Below are 16,446 nucleotides of genomic sequence, written 5' to 3'. Positions count from 1 at the left end.
CCCCATCCATCTTATATATGAAAAACCCATCATGTGTTTCCCCACAACCCCACGCCCCTTAACTGCTCTAATACAATTTCTTCCTTTCTTTTTCTTTTCTTTCTTTCTTTATTTTTTTTTTTTGCTTTTGTTTTTGAGACAGGTTTCACCTGTAGCCCTGACTAGCTCAGAACCTGCTATGTCAACTAGACTAGCCTCAAATTCATGAAGCTCTCTTGAACACAGTTTCTTAGTGAAATGAAGGTTTTTTTTTTAGTTTGACCCTAAAAAAAGGCGAGTGTCTACATATTTCTTCAACATGCTCTTAGTGCATTGTGTCAAAAAAGCCTGCAATAAGGAAAGGTAACAAAATGGAAAGCTATTTAAAAGATAAAAAATAAGATGACAAAAGTCTAAAATAACTTTTATTTAACTTCTCTTAAGAAATATAACATGTAGAGTAAACAAGACACTAGGTACATATAGAATATGTCAACATCATTTTATTTTTTTTCATCATTTTATTTCTGTGAAATTCCTTTAACAAAGTAAAAATTAAAGTGTGGTGGTGGAAGACAGAATAGTGGTAACTTCCAAGTAGAGAGGAAGGGTATACCTGAGAAGACTGGGAGTACCTTAAGAGACAACAAACTTGTTCTCTATCTGTACTGTGAGCCTCCCTTTGCAAATGCCTACATATATAAAAATTAACCTGGCTGCACATTGCATATATAAAAATACCACAAAATAAATCATAGACAGCAGTGGTAATATTGGTTAAACGACCACAAAGCTAATATGTTTTAAAAATTCTTTTATTATTGACTTTTCTAAAAAATACGTTCAGTTTCTCTGAAAGTATTCAAGGAACATGGAGGGTGGGCAATCAATACTGCCTTCTGCAGCTAGGTCTTAGGGACCAGAAGGTGAAGAATCATGTAAATTGTGGAATACCAGCAGTTAACCCAAAGACAACAGGAGCACAGAAAGACTGTTTAGACCTGATAGGCAATAAGTACTATCAGCTTTTGAACAGCTAACAAGAATTTATCTATAAACCTTAAGGGTGATATTCTGTGGATATTCTCTGAACATTCTCTACTTGCTAAAATAATATAGTCATAGGGCCAGGGAGATGAATCAGTCAGTATGAGGACCTGGATCTGAGATCAGATCCTTATCACATAAACAAACAAACAAACAAACAAACAAACAAAAAAACAAAACAAAACAAAGGCTGGCGTGCATATCTGTAACTCCAGGACTAGAGAGGTAAAGACAGGTAAATCCTTGTTGCTCAATGACCAGTCAGCCTAGCTGACTTTGTGAGTTCCAGGTTTAGTGAGCAATCCTATCTTTAAAAAAATAAATAATAATAATAATAATAATAATAATGTGGAGTAGCTAGAGAGATAACTAATTGGATAAGGTGCTTGCTACATCAGCATGAGAAACCATGTAAATGCTGGGCATGGTGGTGTGTATCTGCAACCTTTGGCTGGAAAGCAACGAAGGGCGGCAGATAGTAGGAGCTCCCTGGCCATCTAATCTAACCATAATGGTGAACTCCAGGACCCATGAGAAATTCTGTTTTACATAAAAAGATAGAGAGCCTGGACAGATGCTGTTTAAGCCTGGGAACCCAAGCTCAAATCTCCAGCACCCCCATTTTAACTGAGCAGGACTGCATGTTCCTATAAGCCACAGTATTGGTGGGAAGAGAGGCAAAAAGATTCTGAGAGCTCACTGGCCAGACATTCTCATCCAAAAGACATGCCATTAGTTCAAAAGCCATGTCTTAAAGCAAAGAAAAACAAAGAATAGAAGAAGGCATCTCTTCTGTTATCTCATCTTCTATAAAACATGTCTTATAGTCTTCACATATGTATCATGCATAAGTGCATACCACACACACTCTACCAAGACACTGTTAGAGAATATTCCTCCAAAATCAACTGATTATAAAAACTAGCTTTAGACATAAGGAATATAAACCATAATAATACCATACCTATCATCAGCTTTGAACAAAATGAAGGAAAGTACTGGTATGTAGTTGTATACACTCCACTTTATAGCTTTTGTTAGCCGTTAAACCAGGCTCTGTGCTTATCTGACACATTTATGGAAGATGTTTGAAAGTTACAAAGGAGGAAAGTGAAACCAATGAACAAACCTGTAATAACTCATCATTTGCAATCTCATCATTCAACAAAGGGAAAAAGTGGTGTAATGGTGTAAGACACAAACTATAATGAACAATAGCAAGCCTTCCGTATAAATGGATGACTTCATTCTCACCTTTATCACGATCATAGAGCAAATCTTCTGTTGAACAAGGGCTTCCATCCTGGGATTCCGGAGGACAAAATGGAGACACACAGGGGGAGTGGCTGCTACAGCTACTGCTGCGCTCTTGGACAGAAGGAGTCTGAGTATCGATGCTGCGAGTACTACTGCTCCGGTAGTGAGCAGGGAGTGGAGCTCTTCGACCATCTGGTATATCCAAAGGCTGCAAGAGGAAAGGAACACCAGTAAGCTTGTGGGTGACATCAGAAAGACTGGGGCATGTCTTCAGATGTCAGTCTCAGTGAATAAATACACCATTTTGTATCTTAATTTCTGGGCATGCTATGGAGTTCCTGTATATCCTCCCAGGCAGTTCCCATGATATTCTTTAAGACCAGTGTAAGTTTAACATCAAAACTCCAAATACTTAGCACCATGAATGGCACATACACATTGAGAATAAACTGAACATTCGAAGAGACAATTTTCACTTGCTAACAAGGTAAAAATGAAACATCATATTGGTGAGTATAAATTTTCAATTTATTATTTACTAATTAGAGCTCGAGAATTTCTATTTCCGTTGAAATCACTTAAAATTTCTAATAAAACTGCACTCGTATTCAACGGAGAATAATAAATCTCAACAATTCTGTTAACATAGCATACACAAAGTATGATAACTTATAATCTTGCTTAGATCTAATATACTGCTCAGATGTGGCAAAAGTAGTAAACAGGAAACTACAATCACAATCACATGCTTTGAATTTGAACTGTAGAACTCATTAAAACTCATCAGTCCAATTATTTTGCTTCCATAAAGAAAGAACCTATAGTTTAGAGTTGATGGTGACAGTGCCAGAGCCTGTTGAGTAGACGCCTTCTAGTCTTCTAAGCTCTCACCCCATTGTGCTTACTTGACTGCAGTCAACAAGTAAAACTCTGTAAGCTACAGCTTTTCATAAATAATTTGAACTATTATTATTGTATAGGAAGGATCACAATGCTAGTAAAATATCCAGTATGATAAATTAGTATTCATTTTCACTGGTGTGCCTATTCTACTTGCTCTGAGCCTTGCCATTTTAAAGATTCAGAGACAGTGTTAAAGAAGAAATAGAGGAAGAAAAGTTAGGTAAGGTTAAATATCAGTAGTTTTTATAATGCTGATTGAAACGGAAACTTTATGTGATGTTGCTGGAACAGACACCAACTTTACAACTTGATAATGACTATTATAAAGAGAATATCCAACTAAGTCTCCAGCTCCTTCATTACTAAAAGAAGTTTTCAATTAAGGAATGAAGTAAAAGCAAGACTTCACTCAGTGCTGGGCAACAATAAAATGAATCACTACTTTGGAACAAAATGTGAGTTACATTTTATTTATGTGCTACTTAGTAAATAAAATTATTTCTATTTTTTAATCTAAAACTAGATAGCATATATTTATCCTTTTTTGAAGGTAGAATTACAAAAGCAAAACAAATTTTACAAAACTACATATTTACAAAAAATAATTACGGGAAACAGGAAGGTTTATAATACTGATACCAATAATAGCTAATGTACCAATTTTCACTTTTAGATATAGGCATTTTGGTTTAACTTTAATAAACTTATATAAAATTAATTGTAAATGTACAATTTTCAATCAATAGAACACGTCTTTACTCCTATAAGCAGTCTTTCTACTATAGTACCAGCAGGTACATCTTACCTGTCAGGATATTACTGAAGCGTTCAAGGTCTACTACTGGGTATGGCCAATGATGTCTTTGCTCCCCCAGGAGCACTATGTAAGCTAGCAAGCAGGGAGAGAAATTTCTGGCCAGTTCAAAACTTATTTCTATGTTCTGCAACTGAAGTGTGTGGTACCTTTAGTAACAAGGTCTTACTAATGATGAACAACCAAGAACAAGAGCAATAGCCTATATTGTCTTGAGTGTTTCTAAGGCATCCTTGACCAATAATTCACAGGGAGTAATCTGTGCCTGGAACTAAGATTTCCATTTAATAACCCATGTTTTCTCTGGACAACACTGTTCACTTATTCAGGACACCTCTGCTGAACTACCTTAGAAAAAAGTATACTTTAGTTTATGAACTAACAGGGTTTCATTAGGCATCTTCATACATTCTTACATGCTTAAGTTTTTTGGTTAATCATAGCTGGTACTATAAACTTGTTCAAAACCCATCTTTACGGAAGCCACAGATCCTATGATGCTGTTTTGCTAAATGGTCATGTAGTCCAACTCCCTTCTCAATATTTATGCTTATGTCCATAGAGTTCTGATGCTTTCAACTTTGATCAGAGAAGCTTTGTATTGCAGAGGGTGGAGGTTAATGTAAAGACTCAAAACTGTTCAAAATGCTGAGAATAAGCAAAGGTTTGTGTTTAGCCATAAATGCCTCCCCCTTTTTTAATCAAGCTCCTCTCCCTGAAGGATCAGCAAACAGCGTAGAAAAGGTGACAGAGAATGTAAAAGCTGAAGGATTAGGAAGGAGTGTTGTGAAAGGCTGGTCTCCACACCTGTGACCTCACAGTAGCTGCTCCTAACTGTATAAGATCCCCACAAACTCTAGAGTTAAAAATTCCAGTATAGATAGGAAAGGGCTACTGATATCCCAGTCTTAGACAAGGAAGGGTCACTCAGCTTTCTTTGAGGGGCAGGCCGTTAGTAGATTGCCCCATACCACGAACCTATTGGCAGCACTATTGGACTTAGTGGTAGATAGATATATAAATGATAAGAAGTCAGATGGGAAATGAGAGATATTGGGGGAGGAGACCTTGAGGGAGGGAACTCAGAGAAAATATAACCAAAGTATACTCTATATAATTATAAAAGTTAAAAAATATTTTAAAATGCAGAAAATATGCAAAACACAAAATGTCTAAAAATGTAATGGTATTTTGTTGGTGTTAATTTTATTTCATGTGTTTTTCCCTGCATTCATGTCCGTATGAGGGTGTCAGATCCCCTAGGATTGAGCTTCCATGTGGGTACTGGGAATTGAATCTGGGTAATCTGGAAGAACAACCAGTGCTTTTAGCTACTGAGTCAACTCTCCAGCCTCAGTAAGGCCTTTTCTTAATTAGTGATTGATGGGGAGGGCCCAGCTCATTGTTAACTGAACAAAATGCATAAAAGTAAGTACTATCTGTCAAGAAAAAGAAAGTACTGTTATGCACTGCAACATAGATAATTTTAGACATGCTACGCTAAGTGAAAAAAGACAGTTACCAAAGGCCATACATTATATGATGCTATTTATTTATAAAGTCTGGAACAGAAATATCCATAGACATATAAAGTAGATCAATGGTGGCCTATAGCCAAATATATTAAAAGGATAGGAGAGAACCCTGTGGTCTGTATTTTATCTCCATAAAGCTGTTACCCAGCCCACAAGTGTTTTTAAGAAATTCTGTAACATTAAATAAAGGTCCAATGTAATCTTACCTTGGACACTTCCTCCTTTCCATTGTTTTCTTTGATGAATACCTTTTCCAGTTCAGGACTTATTCCTTCTACATTGCAGGGCACACGTGAAGCAGATGATTTTGGCACGGATATGTTTGACAAAGGCATAGGTACTGACCTTGATCCAATAGCCTTTGAGGCAGAAGATAGAATAGAGTCAAATAAATAAAGAATTGGAACATGATACATCTTTAAAAATGAAGAGTTCGGGATGTAGCTAAGTGGCAGACCTCTGTTTAGCATATGTAATATGCCCCCTGCATGCCCCACCATAAAAACAAGAAGCAAACAAAAATGCCTTAAAACACAAACGAACAGTTATTTCTAACATTTCAAAAACAACAAAAATTCAAATACATATACAGAAATTTAATTTCTAAAGGAAGGTAAAAATAATGTGGAATCAAAATCCTTCAAAATCCTTTTAAGTGCAAAGCAAAGGTATTACTATATAATGTATACACTGGTCAAAGATGGCTGATAGTAGTATTTTCAGCACTTTTTAATATCTCCTTTTTGTTTTACTGGGAAGTAGAGTTGAAATTCTTTAAGTTATCATGGAACTCCACTGTAGTGCTGTGGAGATACCATGATATTTACATTTTAGTACCTTTGTTTTCATTTTGTTAGCTACTTAATACAATCACTGGATTAATAAGCAATATAAAAACAATACCATGTTAAATTCAGCACTCAATTAGCAGCTTTAAGGTTGTTTTCAAGTGTCCTCTGCACAAGTTTTCAAGAATTAGCCACGTCTAACAACTATTATAGAAAGTCAAAAGCTGAAAATTGAACATTTTGCAGCTCAAGGAATACAATAGGAAGGAAATGAGGGGGGAATTATTATTTAAGGAGTTGTGTTCAAAGGTCATAATTAATAATTAAAAGGGGGAAAGGACCAAGGTGTCTAATAATAATAATAATAATAATAATAATAATAATAATAATAATATAATTGATCTCATTAATAGTAATTAGAATTTAAACATGATTTGTGGCAGTCAGCATGTTAATATTTCCCATACTTCCACTGTTGCCTACTAATGCGCCTCGTATTTCATTAACAAATGAATAAACACACCGAATCTTTAGCTCTATCATAATTTTCCATTTTATTATTATCAAGTGTTTAGTTGTTTTATGGTTTTCATAATAAAATATTATACCTATCATGATTTATTTCTATGTACAGTATAAGACAGTTTTAGTATTGCCTCTATATTAATTCAGTTGACCTCACATTTCTTCATGAATTCTCTATTTGATTCAAATTATATAGTAATCCTTATGCAAAGTTTGTTTTAGTGCAATTTTACAGCAATTTTGGCATTTTTAAAAATTATTTTATTGGTATTTTAGCCTGTATGTATATCTGTGTTAGGGTGCTGGATCCTGGAGTTACAGACAGTTGTAAGCTGCCATATGGGTGCTGGGAATTGAACCCGGGTCCTCTAGAAGAGCAATCAGTGCTCTTAACCACTGAGCCATTTTGCCAGCCCTGCAATTTTGATATCTTATAGAAAAAGCCTTTTCAAATATTTTTCTGCATGACGAGTATGTTTATATGACCTTTGAACACAACTCCTTAAATAATAAAAGAAGTTTTCAAATTTTCTTTCTGAGCAATGGATATATTTACAGTATATTCTTTGAAAACAATTCATTAAATAAAAAACAATTTATTTAAAGCATCAACTGGAACTCAGACATAATTTATGTACTAATTTAGAATAAATTGTTGTTTTAAAACTATCTCTCATCAACTATGGATTAAAACAATCAATTTTCTCTACTTTTCATTTTATAGCCTTAATAAACATGTATAACTTGCATATTTCTTTTAATTCAAATTAGTGGGATTTTATATTTTTTACATTAACACACTATAAGACTACTGAGTTTTTGTTTATACTTTTAATTATTTCACTAAACTTCAGTTATCTTTTTATAATGCAAAATTCGAATCATAAACATAATTAGAATATTGTTGTGAGAATATATGTATATCAGCAAGTGTAAGTTATCAAAATTTGTCAATTTTTAATTTATTCTACTTAGATATTTTTGTTATTAAGAGTACTTTAAAGCATTCTAAACTGGACTTCATACTTCATTGACAAATGTTTATATAACAAAAGTAAGTAGTTTCTATGAATAACTGGACACCAAAAAATTAAAACCAAATTTAATCATCTTAGTCTTCTTTAAAGAACTTAATTGAGATAATAAGATAATACTGACAGTGCTTAAAAAAAACTAGCAAATATATTAATTCTACAAGATTTAGAAAAAAAAGGAAAGTGCATACAACTTCCACTTTGGATGTCTAGAGCATACCAGTTTGCCGTATAATACTGATCAGGTATGATCAAGGTACAACATATCACCCATTTTAAACATGAAGTTAGTTGAGTTTTGCTAATCCAACTACTGGTATAGTAACATTTAGAGTCTTCCATTACTAAAAAAATATTCTTTGGGGCCTCCCTGCATTCAGTTCCTACTCCTAATACTTAATTTATATAATTATACCTTGGGAATTTAATGCAACAAATCATACATTACAGAGCTTTTACTCATACCTTCCTTCACTTAGCAAAATGGTTTTAAAATTCAATTCTGCTGTCATATTTATTAGCTACTTTCCATTGTACTATTGAATATCATTACACTGTACAGTTATGTAAAGTATCTGTCTAATCATCAGTGAGAGATATTTGTTTTCATTTCATTATCATGAATAGTGCTTCCTCAAGCACTCATGCAGATATGTTTTAATTTCTAGTGGCTACTTGAAGGGAGAAATACTGTAGATAATGGTCAGTATATGCTTGCCAAGTGGTTATATTACCGTGTTCTCCTAACAGCAATGCGCACAGCTGTTCTTTTGCTTTACATTCTTATTACCACTTGGTATTGTTAGTATTTTCCATATTAATGATCTCATAATTAGTTCTAACAGTCTAGCTAATTCACTCTTATTTTCTAAATATACAATATTATATACAATTAGTGATGCCTTTCTTAGTCCCTTATGTAGCATGCCAATAAATGTAGACCTTTGTGATGATCTTTATCTTGATATTAATCAAGGATCTGATCTTAGGAGACATACAATTAATAACAATAGGAAGTTTTGCTATTTTCAGTTTAATAAAAAACTTTAACAACCACAAAAGGATACTATATCAAGTGTTATCAATTTTATCAATATCAAGAAAATCTGATGCATTTTCTATGTTTTGACTTTCTGAGGTAGTAAGTTATATTAATATGCCCTAATGCTGAATTATCCCGATATCAGATTTAACTTATTAAGATTCATCACTTCACGGCAGCACTTTTCAGTTCTGTTCAGTAAGGTATGTTAGTACAAATTTCTTGGGTGAAAAATAAAACTTTAGCTTTAAATTTCTTCATATGAAATAAGATGCAAATTGCCTGGAACACAAAGTAGACAGTTTAAGGTGCTACTAGAAGGATTGTTCAGCAAGCACATTACCTGTGATTTCATTTCAGTTCAAGGAAATATCATTCTTAGGCCACTATACTCTGTTAGGTGTTACAAAAATAGTAATTCAGTAAAGATAAAACTTTGGTTATAGTATAGGTTTCCCCTTAGTAATGCATTAAGAGGAATTAATAAAATCTGAACAATTAGCCTACCTGAGTATGACTGATGGTTATGTGGTTGCCATGGAGAGGTGACTGCCGATCTTTCTCTTTACTGTGACGACTACTTTGCTTGCTGCGTTGTAGCTGCTGCCTCAGTTTGGCGATCTGCTTTGGGGGAGAGAACAGAGAAGAAAGCAGAAGTGAACACCAGTGCTGTTTTTTCCTTCAGTTTTTTTTTCTCAAAAGATTTAATAGAAGATAATGTTTTAGCACAATGATTTATTCTTCAAGTTGTTAAGACTAAGATGACTGAAAATGAGAACTAAACGTACAACACAAATGCTTAATTTCTGCAGTTTTATTTGGTGGGCGGCTGGTAAGCAGGTAGACTAAATTTTGTCAGATTGCTTCAGATTTTACCTTCATAATGCTGGAAGTCTCTTGAAAAAGAAACTTTGATTAAAAAAATATTTCAGATAGCTACTGTTGAACTTGTCAAAACTTACTTTTTATTTCTGTTTTTCCTTTTAGACAAGAGCTTACTGTGAACATCTCAAACTCAGAGACCTGCCTGCCTGCCTTCTGAGTCTGAGATTAAAGGCATGCATCACTATATCTTAAATAGAGGCTGCATTAATTTCTATATTGCTATCTTTCATAAAAAAGAAATCAAGCTTATCTATTACTAAATATTCTAAATTATACATCACAATGGTGGTAAAGGCAATCAAATATTTAGTATTTTATTAGTATTTAATATTTTTCATTTGAATTTACTCACTCTGCATAAAGTTCCATAAGGACATTTTTATGTATTTAATCTTATTTTGTGTTATCTTTTATTCATTTAAATATAAATTTACATTTGGATATATTCTCCTAAATAAATCACATTCCAGATTTAATTACAAAGTCTTTACAATAATATCATCTAGAACTTAATAAACTGCTAGCATAATTTAGGTTATGTATAATGTACTTTAAAACTTCCCAAGCATTTTTAAAAGGCTATGAATATTGTTCAAATGTGTGGATAAGAATACTGGTCAAATGTATCCCTAAATTACTGTGGTGTTGTAAAGTTGGTCCTTAGTGCAGTTCTGTTAGTTAGTAGTAGTATACGCTGTATATTGGAGAGATGGCCCAGAATGAACAACTGCAACAAAGTTCTGGTCTCAGGAACCAAATAGTGACTCACAACTATCTGTAATATCAGTTTCAGGGAATCTAATGTTTTATTCTGGCTCCATGGGCACCAGGCACACACATGGTGCACATACATAAATGACATACATACGAAACGTGTGTGCACATAACAATTTAAGTATATTTTAAAAAATAGGAAGTGTTTAAGAAGCAGAGCTTAGTGGAAGCTGACATGGAACCTTTCTTTAAAAGATGGGGGCCATGGACTATGACTGCACCACAGGGGTGCTAGCCTACACTTAGAAAATAATGTGCTTTTTATGGGACCCTAATTCTTATGAAGACTCTTGTTTCCTCATGCAATTTCTCTTTCCTGCACACCCTCCTACTTGGTATTTGATCTTCCATGATATGACTCACCAAAGGCCAAACAAGATGGAGCTGTCTATTCTTAAGACTTTTTTTTTTTTTTTTTTTGGTATTTTTCGAGACAGGGTTTCCCTGTAATTTCTAGAGCCTGTCCTGGAACTAGCTCTTGTAGACCAGGTTGGCCTAGAACTCAGAGATCCACCTGCCTCTGCCTCCCGAGTGCGGGGATTAAAGGTGTGTGCCACCACCGCCCGGCTATTCTTAAGCCTTTTGACCTTCTCATCTTTATGAGAAGATTTATGAATCAAAATTTTTGTTTCATAAATTACTTATGGATCTCTCATACAATATCCTTGCAAAAGATGTACAAGTAAGCTTGTGGTGATATTTTTGTTTCTCACTCTAGTTTGAAATGACTTAATTTTCTTCTGGAGAGCATAATTTTCATGAGAAAAAAATCAAAATTAGTAAGTAAATCAAGACAAATTATTTGCTGTAATAAAAAGTAAATAAGATCTCAAACTGTGCAAGAGATTTTATTAGCATATAAGTATAAAATTTAGTGTTTTCTGAATATTAACTATGCTTTAGTGTTGTCTGAAAACTGAAAGTGCATATACAAAATAGTTTGGTATGCCTGCAAATTAATTTGTAATTATCCATTTACAAAATAAATCTTTAAAGCCTACTAATCTTAATTAATCGTTTATGGCCTCTGACACATTAAAATAAACTAGAAACATTTTGTTCTATGTGGATTTTAACCCTAGAAAAAAAGTTTAGTTAAACAATATAGACTGATAGCTTCCCAAACTGTTATTTTCTTATAATAATGTTCTTGTTTACAGTCAGTAGGCATCCAAATAAAAGGAAAACCTATCTCCCCAAATATATGTACTTAAAACACTGCAAATCCCATTTTAGACACAGGTGAAATGACAGCGAGCCTGCTGTTCCATACAGTCCTCCTTTGCTTCAAAATGCAGGAGGCTCTTGTATTCATTTCCCCTAGAACGACAAGAGCTGCATACTTACATAACGCAGAAACAGAAAACACTCTAGCTTCATACAGGTTTTGTTCAAAATGTCCTTTCCTTTCCCTTTGATGGGAATGAGCCTCCAGTGTATCTGAAGACACCTCTTTTCTCTAACCCCATTACCCATGGAAAGCAAAGATGTCCCTTGGAGGAAAGGCAAAAGAAGTTTTCTATCTGCTCCCAGTATTCATTCATAGTGTTTAACTTCTCCTTAACGCAGCCTTTTAATACCCATATCCCACTGCGTCACATAAAAGTAACAGTCTTCTCTACAGCAGGTCATCTACCTGGGTTATGGTGATGAAATGCCCAATACAACCCTCCATTCGAAATAGAAACAGTAGCTATGTAATGTATGAATTTTTACAAACTAGATGGTTATTTTTTCCTCTAAAAATTCATTTTCTACTTTGGGCCTTAAGAAAAACCAGACAGTGAAACTTTCTCAAAAACTGAAAGGCTTCCTATACTAGTATACCAACCCCGATGCTCAAAAACATCAGGAATACACAATCTTGGGTCACTGATTAAAGATAATGAGACAGAGAACTATAAAATCTTCAAAACAATGGGTGAGCAGTTTTGTATCAGGGACTAGAGAGGGTTTTATTTCTCAGAATTAATTCAAATCCATAGTAGCTCTGGGAAATGAAAATTCCCAATGAAAAAAATCCTAATTTAAAAGTAGTAGTGAGATGAAATTCAGGGTCTTGGGACTTTTAGAAGAGAAGGAGGAATAAAAATGAGAGCTAATCAAAAATCAGGAAAATTACATAGATTTTCATCAGGAAGAAGTTTGTTGCCAGCGATTCCTTGCTCATAGGTATACACTGCACCAAGATGAAAGCACAGTCATCAGAGGGCTCTGAGAACTCCAGGGTTCTTATTTCTCAAGTTCAAACAACCTGGCAAGTATGTATGTCATTGCTATACTAAAATTTCTCAATAGTATCATCTACAACAGACTTTACCAACAACGGTCAGAGTCTAACCCATCCTTTTAGCATGCTATCAGAATTGATATTCCATAGTAAAACTGGGACTTGAATATCTGAAACCAACTTGGTGACTTGATTTCTACCCATGGGACCTATATACTGAAGGAAAGAACTAACTCTTGCAAGTTGTCCTCTGAGCTTCAATAGCCTGTGACGGTATGCACATACACACATGTAAACATCCATGCGTGTGCATGCACTGATGCAGGTGCACACGTGTGAACAATGTTAATGAAGAGGAATCTTGATACTACATTAGAACTGGAAGCTATGGTTCCCAGAATTGAGCTGCCAGGAAAAAAAGACCTCTATATAGCCACAAAATTCTATTCCTGTTAATGACATTTGGAACATGCAACACACTAGAACAAACCTTCTTTGTGTAAAGAAACATTGTTATATTGTGAATTTATCCTTTGTCAAATGTAGGTGACAAAATTTTAAACATTTAGCTACGCTGAAATGTTCTAATGGTGCATATTCTAACTGGTAGCACATACTCTCTAACCATTGTTCAGAGTACCTTGTAGGCTAGTTTGATGATTGTGTCAACCACTAATAAAAATTATCATTAAATCTAATAACTGCTTACTGAGCAACAAAGCACCACAGAAGCTATTGTGGTGCTTGTTAAGATAGTACTTGTTGCATTTGATTTTCAACAAAAGAATATGAGATAGATACTATTATTATTGCCACTTCAAGGTATGGACGTGGGTAAAAAAGTTTTCAAAGCATAACACATTTACATTACAAAATTGAAACAAAAAACAGAATTATGCAGGCCACTCTCTTAATCCATTATATTTAAGGTCTAGAATGTCTTCTCAAAGGTCTAGAGGTGTTACTATGGCATTTCCTCAGTTTATGGTGCTACTCAAAGGTTGTGGAAGCTTTAAGAGTTAATCTTCATGGGAAAAGGTGAGGTCACTGGGTGTGTGCTACAAGGATAAAGATTCCCAAATCTTCCCTGTCTTTTTACTTCCCATCCACCATGAGGTGACAAAGCTTCAGTATGATGAGTTCCACACCACAGGCTCATAGCAAAAGAGCCCAGTTATCATGGACTGAAAAATTTGAAAAGATGTGTCAAAATAAGCCTTCCTTCCTTTTAAGTGGATTATCTTATGTATTTTAGCATAGCAATGGAAAACTAACACAACCATCAATCTACCTATATTGACTTGGAGAATTAAGATAAAAAGAAAAAAGAAGATAAATCTTATGAACAGATGAGAATAAAACATTTAACAAGAGTTGAATTATATCACTCCTATCCTTAAATAATTAAATATAATCTATTTTTTCTAAAATGAACTTGGTCATAAATCTCAGGCTGTTACTACTTTTGATATAAAACAATATAACAAGATCAAGTATTTTCACAGAAAAGTTCTACAGTTTGAGTAAAAGCAAATTGATCCCTACAGTCACATGCCTGCCCATATACAGTTTCACATAAATGACTCAGAGATAGACAAAGACAACTCACAAACATCTCAAACTAGAATTGCTTTGGGAGAACTTTCATAAACAGTAAGTTTTAATACAAAATCAAATTTACAACTATAATACAGCATTAACAACTGTAATAGAGTGCTGATTAGTTTTTATTGCCAGCTTGGTGTAACCTAGAGTCATCTGGAATGAGGGTCCCTCAACTGAAGAACTGTCCAAGTCAGACTGATCTGTGGCCATGGCTGGGAAAGACTGCCATGATTGATGATTGCTGTGGGAAGACCCAGCCTACTCTGGGCAGCAACATCCCTAGACAAGTGGACTAGGGTTGTATAAAAAGCTAGCTGATCGAGCTGTGCGGTGGTGGCGCATGCCTTTAATCCCAGTACTTGGGAGGCAGAGGCAGGTGGATCTCTGTGAGTTCGAGGGCAGCCTGATCTACAAGAGCTAGTCCAAGACAGATACCAAAGACAACACAGAGACACTGTCTGAGAAAACAAAACCAACTAGCATATCACGAGCGGGAGCAACAAGAAGGCAGCCCAGTAAGCAGTGCTCTGCTAGTCCATGTCTTATGCTCCTGCTCTGACTCCCCTTAACAACCATCTGTGACCTGTAAGATGAAAATAAACTGTTTCTTTCTGTACGTTGCTTTTGGCCATAGTGTTTACCACAACAGAAAAGTTAACTAGATCATTGTCTAACTTTTCAAAAACATACACTCTTGGTGATATCCACTTTACAGATGGGGAAACACTTGAAAATAAAGTTCCTTTCACATGTGAGAAACCTAATGACAAATGGTCTTTGACCTTCAATTTGTAAGTCTTTTTTAGTACTTCACAATGCTGTGCAAGCAATCCTGTATTAATTTTTAACTACAAAATATGTACCAGTCAGGATCTCAACCACTTCACTAAGTAATATCCTTGATGTCGAGATATTATGAGCTTATAAAACTAAAAGATGATCAAAAATTGACTAATTTACCATATGGTAGCCTACCAATGAGCTTTTATTTTCTTCAATGAACATTTGTAAGACTTACTAGATCTAGATCTCTCTCTCTCTCTCTCTCTCTCTCTCTCTCTCTCTGTGTGTGTGTGTGTGTGTGTGTGTGTGTGTGTGTGTGTGTGTGTGTGCGCGCGCGCGTGCACATGAATGTACAAAACTGCCTTTTAAGTTCTGGTCTTTTACAATCATAACTGAGTTTTATTTCCACTGGCATCTTCAATCTCCTTTGCAATCGTTCTTTCATTTTGAAGAATACCACAATTTATACTATTCAAACCCCAAGTTTTCATAAGCAAAACTGCTCAATTACTTTGATTTCATCTAGAGAGATGAAACTGTTTGGTTTTACAGTTGTTTTCTAAGAGAACAATCAATTCTTGTAATTCAGCTGCTCCCCTGTAGTAGCATATACCGTGTTGCTATAAGCACTCAGTTCTAACAGAACTATGTGAAATATCAGCAGTATATCTGAAACTATACTGAATAAAATGGAAGATTTATCATTATTTATATTCTATACTTGAGTTTTATCCCTATTGCAGTCTAGATGCATTAGACTAAGCCTTTTCTTTTGCTTCCTCTAGGGAAATCTACTTCTATTCATTATGTATATAGATAAGAGGCAGGCCAAAATTACGGATTTTCTACATTCTAAGGAGGCTAAAAATAAAGTCATAGGCAATATTATGCTACCATACCATTTGGATTAGACATCACAGTATATGAGTAATTTGGCAACCTAAAGTATATAAAATTAATACTGGTCAGTCTGGAACTCTGCATAGGAAAAACATTCAAGAGAAATTCTGAACCTAAAGAGATGGCTCAGCAATTGAGTACTGGCTTGTATTGCAGAGGACCCAGGTATGATTCCTAGTAAATCCAGTTCCAAGGTATCTAAGGCACTTTTCTGGACTATGTGGTTCCATACAGACAAGCAGACATACCCAAATACACATAAATAAAATTTGAGAGAAATGTTTATAGTTAACCTACACCAAAGCTGGTTTACTGGTAACCTTTCAGAATTTTAAGGGGACAATA

General features: G+C 34.7%; 1 protein-coding gene across 2 annotated transcripts in view; it reads right to left on the bottom strand.

Moving 5' to 3' along the window:
- The window catches only part of Glcci1 (glucocorticoid induced 1), an 84,677-nt gene that overhangs the window by 21,948 nt on the left and 46,283 nt on the right, over positions 1 to 16,446 (bottom strand). The window contains exons 4-6 of one of the 2 annotated variants that reach the window (XM_038319661.1): positions 9,432 to 9,545; positions 5,742 to 5,894; positions 2,281 to 2,491 (exon numbers count right to left, since the gene is read on the bottom strand). In XM_038319661.1, coding sequence (XP_038175589.1) covers positions 2,281 to 2,491; positions 5,742 to 5,894; positions 9,432 to 9,545 — 478 coding nt within the window. Of the gene's footprint in view, positions 1 to 2,280; positions 2,492 to 5,741; positions 5,895 to 9,431; positions 9,549 to 16,446 lie in introns of both variants that reach the window. The other variant, XM_038319662.1, reaches the window with a different exon arrangement.

This window comes from Arvicola amphibius, chromosome 2 (assembly GCF_903992535.2).
Source record: "Arvicola amphibius chromosome 2, mArvAmp1.2, whole genome shotgun sequence".
In the NCBI taxonomy this organism is placed as follows: domain Eukaryota; kingdom Metazoa; phylum Chordata; class Mammalia; order Rodentia; family Cricetidae; genus Arvicola; species Arvicola amphibius.
Note: the sequence above shows the minus strand (reverse complement) of the source record. Positions and strands in the feature narration are given on the sequence as shown.